This window comes from Chiloscyllium plagiosum, unplaced genomic scaffold, assembly GCF_004010195.1.
Source record: "Chiloscyllium plagiosum isolate BGI_BamShark_2017 unplaced genomic scaffold, ASM401019v2 scaf_32102, whole genome shotgun sequence".
Lineage (NCBI taxonomy): Eukaryota > Metazoa > Chordata > Chondrichthyes > Orectolobiformes > Hemiscylliidae > Chiloscyllium > Chiloscyllium plagiosum.
In genome coordinates this window covers 2,179-7,832 of record NW_025206097.1, presented here as the reverse complement: position 1 = coordinate 7,832, position 5,654 = coordinate 2,179, and the positions used below count along the sequence as shown (strand labels likewise).

Sequence of the window (5,654 nt, the reverse complement as noted above, 5' to 3'; positions counted from 1 at the left end):
GTGTGTATAGGAGTATCTGTGTGTGTGTGTGTGTAGGAGTATCTCTGTGTGTGTGTGTATAGGAGTATCTGTGTGGGTGTGAGTGTGTGTGTGTGTGAGTGTGCGCCTGTGTGAGTATCTGTGTGGGTGTGAGTGTGTGTGTGTCTGTGTAGATGTGTGTGTGTGTGAGTGTCTGTATGGTTGTGTGTGTGAGAGAGTGTGTGTGTGGCTGTCTGGGATGGGGGTTTCTCTCCATAGCAGTTGCTCTGTCACCATTTTTCAAAATACCTGTCTTTTTTATATCCCCACATTGGATTGTGTCATTTGTTCAAGGTTGGCAAAACAATAAGTGCAAACTCTTTGGGTTTTAGTATCCTGGGATTGTGTCATTTGTTCAAGGTTGGCAAAACAATAAGTGCAAACTCTTTGGGTTTTAGGATCCCGGGGCATAATTTTAACTGGTTGGTTAAATTCGAATTGTTGTCAAAACAGCAACCAGAACTCAGGTATCCATTTCATAGCCAAATACTACATATTTACAATTTGTCAGTGCACTCTGGAACCGCTCTGGTAAATAGCATTCAGTCTCTCATAGAACATTCCAGCGCAGTACAGGCCCTTCGGCCCGCGATGTTGCGCTGGCCTGAGGAGCCAATCTGGTGCCCATCTAACCTACACTGTCCCATTTTCAGCCATATGCCTATCCAATGCCCATTTAAAGTTGGCGAGTCTGCTACTGTGGCAGGCAGTGCATTCCACGCCCCCTCCTACTCTCTGAGTAAAGAAACTCCCTCTGCCATCTGTCCTATATCTATCACCCCCTCAATTTAAAGCTGTGTCCCCTCGTGCTCACCATCACCATCCGAGGGTAAAGCCTCTCACCGTCCACCCTATCTAACCCTCGGATTATCTTCCATGTCTCTATTAAGTCACCTCCTTCTCTCTAACGAAAACAGCCTCAAGTCCCTCAGCCTTTCCTCCTTCCCATATCCTGGGAAATCTCCTCTGCACCTTTTCCAAAGCTTCTACATCCTTCCTATAATGAGGTGACCAGAACTGTATGCGATACTCCAAGTGCAGCCGCGCCAGAGTTTTGTACAGCTGCAGCACGACCTCTCTTAAAGGCACAGTACATATCTTCATCTTGAAAACAATATCAATGATCTTACGTACTTATAAAGAGAGCTAATTGCTGGAGGATTGTTAAATTGACCATCTCGAATACCTATAGAGAGGGATTGCTGCTGGGGTGTTGTTAAATTGATCATCTTGAGTACATATAAAGAGAGATTGCTGCTGGGATGTTGTTAAATTGACCATCTCGAGTACTTATAAAGAGAGATTGCTGCTGGGGTGTTGTTAAATTGACCATCTTGAGTACTTATAAAGAGTGATTGCTGCTGGGGGATAGTTAAATTGACCATCTCGAGTACTTATAAAGAGAGATTGCTGCTGGGGGATGGTTAAATTGACCATCTTGAGTACTTATAAAGAGAGATTGCTGCTGGGGAATTATTAAATTGACCATCTCGAGTACTTATAAAGATGGATTGCTGCTGGGGAATTGTTAAATTGACCACCTCAAGTACATATAAAGAGAGATTGCTGCTGGGGGATGGTTAAATTGACCACCTCGAGTACATATAAAGATGGATTGCTGCTGGGGGATGGTTAAATTGACCACCTCGAGTACATATAAAGAGAGATTGCAGCTGGGAGATGGTTAAATTGACCACCTCGAGTACATATAAAGAGAGATTGCTGCTGGGGGATGGTTAAATTGACCACCTCGAGTACATATAAAGAGAGATTGCTGCTGGGGGATGGTTAAATTGACCATCTCGAGTACTTATAAAGAGAGATTGCTGCTGGGGTATGGTTAAATTGACCATCTCGAGTACATATAAAGAGAGATTGCTTCTGGGGGATGGTTAAATTGACCATCTCGAATACATATAAAGAGAGATTGCTGCTGGGGTGTTGTTAAATTGACTGCACATCATGTTGCGGCTGTACATTGGTTAGGCCACTGTTGGAATATTGCATGCAATTCTGGTCTCCTTCCTATCAGAAAGATGTTGTGAAACTTGAAAGGGTTCAGAAAAGATTTACAAGGATGTTGCCAGGGTTGGAGGATTTGAGCTACAGGGAGAGGCTGAACAGGCTGGGGCTATTTCCCCTGGAGCGTCGGAGGCTGAGGGGTGACCTTATAGAGGTTTACAAAATTATGAGGGGCATGGATAGGATAAATAGGCAAAGTCTTTTCCCCCTGGGGTGGGGGACTCCAGAACTAGAGGGCATAGGTTTAGGGTGAGAGGGGAAAGATATAAAAGAGACCTAAGGTGCAACTTTTTCACCCAGAGGGTGGTACGTGTATGGAATGAGCTGCCAGAGGAAGTGGTGTGGGCTGGTACAATTGCAACATTTAAGAGGCATTTGGATGGGTATATGAATAGGAAGGGTTTGGAGGGATATGGGCCGGGTGCTGGCAGGTGGGACGAGATTGGGTTGGGATATCTGGTCAGCATGGACGGGTTGGACTGAAGGGTCTGTTTCCATGCTGTACATCTCTATGACTCTATGACTTACAAAGAAGGATTGCTGCTGGGGAATTGTTAAATTGACCAACTTGAGTACTTATAAAGGGGGATTGCTGCTGGGGAATTGTTAAATTGACTATCTTGAGTACATATAAAGAGAGATTGCTGCTGGGGGATGGTTAAATTGACCACCTCGAGTACATATAAAGAGAGATTGCTGCTGGGGGATGGTTAAATTGACCACCTCGAGTACTTATAAAGAGAGATTGCTGCTGGGGAATTGTTAAATTGACCATCTTGAGTACTTATAAAGAGAGATTGCTGCTGGGGGATGGTTAAATTGACCATCTCGAGTACATATAAAGAGAGATTGCTGCTGGGGGATGGTTAAATTGACCATCTCGAGTACTTATAAAGATGGATTGCTGCTGGGGAATTGTTAAATTGACCATCTCGAGTACTTATAAAGATGGATTGTTGCTGGGGAATTGTTAAATTGACCACCTCGAGTACTTATAAAGAGAGATTGTTGCTGGGGGATGGTTAAATTTACCATCTTGAGTACTTATAAAGAGAGATTGCTGCTGGGGGATGGTTAAATTGACCATCTTGAGTACATATAAAGAGAGATTGCTGCTGGGGAATTGTTAAATTGACCATCTCGAGTACAGAAAAAGAGAGATTGCTGCTGGGGGATGGTTAAATTGACCATCTTGAGTACATATAAAGAGAGATTGTTGCTGGGGGATGGTTAAATTGACCAACTTGAGTACTTATAAAGAGAGATTGCTGCTGGGGAATTGCTAAATTGACCATCTCGAGTACATATAAAGAGAGATTGCTGCTGGGGAATTGTTAAATTGACCATCCCGAGTACATATAAAGAGAGATTGCTGCTGGGGAATTGTAAAATTGACCACCTTGAGTACATATAAAGAGAGATTGCTGCTGGGGGATGGTTAAATTGACCATCTCGAGTACACATAAAGAGAGATTGCTGCTGGGGGATGGTTAAATTGACCACCTCGAGTACATATAAAGAGAGATTGCTGCTGGGGTGTTGTTAAATTGACCATCTTGAGTACTTATAGAGATTGCTGCTGGGGAATTATTAAATTGACCATCTTGAGTACTTATAAAGAGAGATTGCTGCTGGGGGATTGTTAAATTGACCATCTCGAGTACATATAAAGAGAGATTGCTGCTGGGGGATGGTTAAATTGACCACCTCGAGTACATATAAAGAGAGATTGCTGCTGGGGTGTTGTTAAATTGACCATCTTGAGTACTTATAGAGATTGCTGCTGGGGGATGGTTAAAATGACCATCTTGAGTACATATAAAGAGAGATTGCTGCTGGGGAATTGTTAAATTGACCATCTCGAGTACATATAAAGAGAGATTGCTGCTGGGGGATGGTTAAATTGACCAACTGAGTACTTATAAAGAGAGATTGCTGCTGGGGAATTGCTAAATTGACCATCTCGAGTACATATAAAGAGAGATTGCTGCTGGGGAATTGTTAAATTGACCATCTCGAGTACATATAAAGAGGGACTGCTGCTGGGGAATTGTTAAATTGACCACCTCGAGTACTTATAAAGAGGGATTGCTGCTGGGGTGTTGTTAAATTGACCACCTTGAGTACTTATAAAGAGAGATTGCTGCTGGGGGATGGTTAAATTGACCATCTCGAGTACATATAAAGAGAGATTGCTGCTGGGGGATTGTTAAATTGACTATCTCAAGTACTTATAAAGAGAGAGTTGGGGGTGAGGGTGTTAAGTTGGCCATCTGGAGACTTCCGAGCATCCAGAGGAGAGGTCCTGACAGGAGCGGCTGCGTCAAATTGTCACACAAGACGGGCCCACCGATCTGGAGAGCTCCAGGCCTGAGGTCTTTGTCTTCTGGCTGACCGTCGGTAGTGTGGGCTTGGGCCGGGTGGAGGCCAGGGAGCTTTCTTCCTCGAAGGCGCCCTCCAGGAGCCCCTCCAGGCCTCTGCGGAGCTGCCCCCGGCCCTGGCGCCCGGCGAAGGCGTACAGGAAGGGGTTGAGGCAGCTGTTGAGGTAGGCCAGGCTGATGGCGGCGGGGTCGACCGTCTGGGCCCAGAGCTGGAGCCTCCAGTCACCCGACAGGAAGAGCAGGCCCACCACGTGGTAGGGGGTCCAGCACAGGAAGAACCCAAGCAGCACCATCAGCAGGAGGCGGCAAGGCCTCTGGCTCTTGGGCTGGGAGAAGCGGGAGGCCCGGAGGCTGTGGGCGATGAGGCCGTTGCTGGCGGCGATGACCACCAGGGGGAGCAGGAAGGCGAAGACGAAGCGGGTCAGGCTGACGGCGCGGTGCCTAGGCCCCAACACCTCCCCGTAGTCGGCGATGCATTGGACGGGGAACTCGGCGGCAATCTGCACCGTCCGCCGGTACAGGAGGCTGGGGAGCGACATCAGCAGGGCCAGGCCCCAGGCCGAGGCGCAGGACAGCCGGGCCCGGCCCAGAGAGCGCCGCCTGCGGGACCAGAGGGGCAGCAGCGTGGCCAGGCAGCGGTCCACCGAGATGCCGGTCAGCACGAAGACGCTGGCGTACATGCTGAGCACGGTGAGCCAGGGCAGCAGCTTGCAGAGGAAGGGGCCGAAGGGCCACCTGAAGTCCACGGCCAACTGGGTGAGCAGGAAGGGCAGGGTGAGGCACAGCAGGAGGTCGGCCACCGAGAGGTTGAGGAACCAGACGGTGACCGGGCGCCTGGCCATCAGGAAACCCGCGACCCACAACACGGCGACGTTGCCAGGGACGCCCAGGACAAAGATGGCGGCGTAGGCCACCATGGAGACAACGGTGAGGGACTTCCTGATGGGCTGGGTGTGGTTCAACAGCGCCTCCTCATGGTGGTAACGGTAGTCCTCTTCCTCATCCTCCCCCCAGTCCTCGTCCCACAGGCTCCAGTTGCCCAGCAGAGTGGCATTGGCGTCCATCGCCTGCAAGGAGACAAAGCAGGCAGGGTTCAACCAATCAGCTGGCTCCCCTCAGCGCTGACCCTCCCACAGCACCCGCTCCCTCAGCGCTGACCCTCCCACAGCACCCACTCCCTCAGCACTGACCCCCCACAGCACCCCACTCCCTCAGCACTGACCCTCCCACAGC

General features: G+C 48.7%; 1 protein-coding gene across 5 annotated transcripts in view; it reads right to left on the bottom strand.

Moving 5' to 3' along the window:
* Positions 1 to 3,640: 3,640 nt before the first annotated feature.
* LOC122546485 (C3a anaphylatoxin chemotactic receptor-like) overlaps positions 3,641 to 5,654 on the bottom strand; it is a 3,649-nt gene continuing 1,635 nt past the window's right edge. Inside the window, exons 2-3 of one of the 5 annotated variants that reach the window (XR_006310750.1) lie at positions 4,159 to 5,488; positions 3,641 to 3,799 (exon numbers count right to left, since the gene is read on the bottom strand). Coding sequence is in view for 1 of the 5 variants with exons in the window: in XM_043685185.1 (XP_043541120.1) it covers positions 4,364 to 5,488 (1,125 nt within the window). In the remaining 4 variants the exon portion in view is untranslated. The other 4 variants (XR_006310749.1, XR_006310751.1, XR_006310752.1 and 1 more) reach the window with 4 other exon arrangements.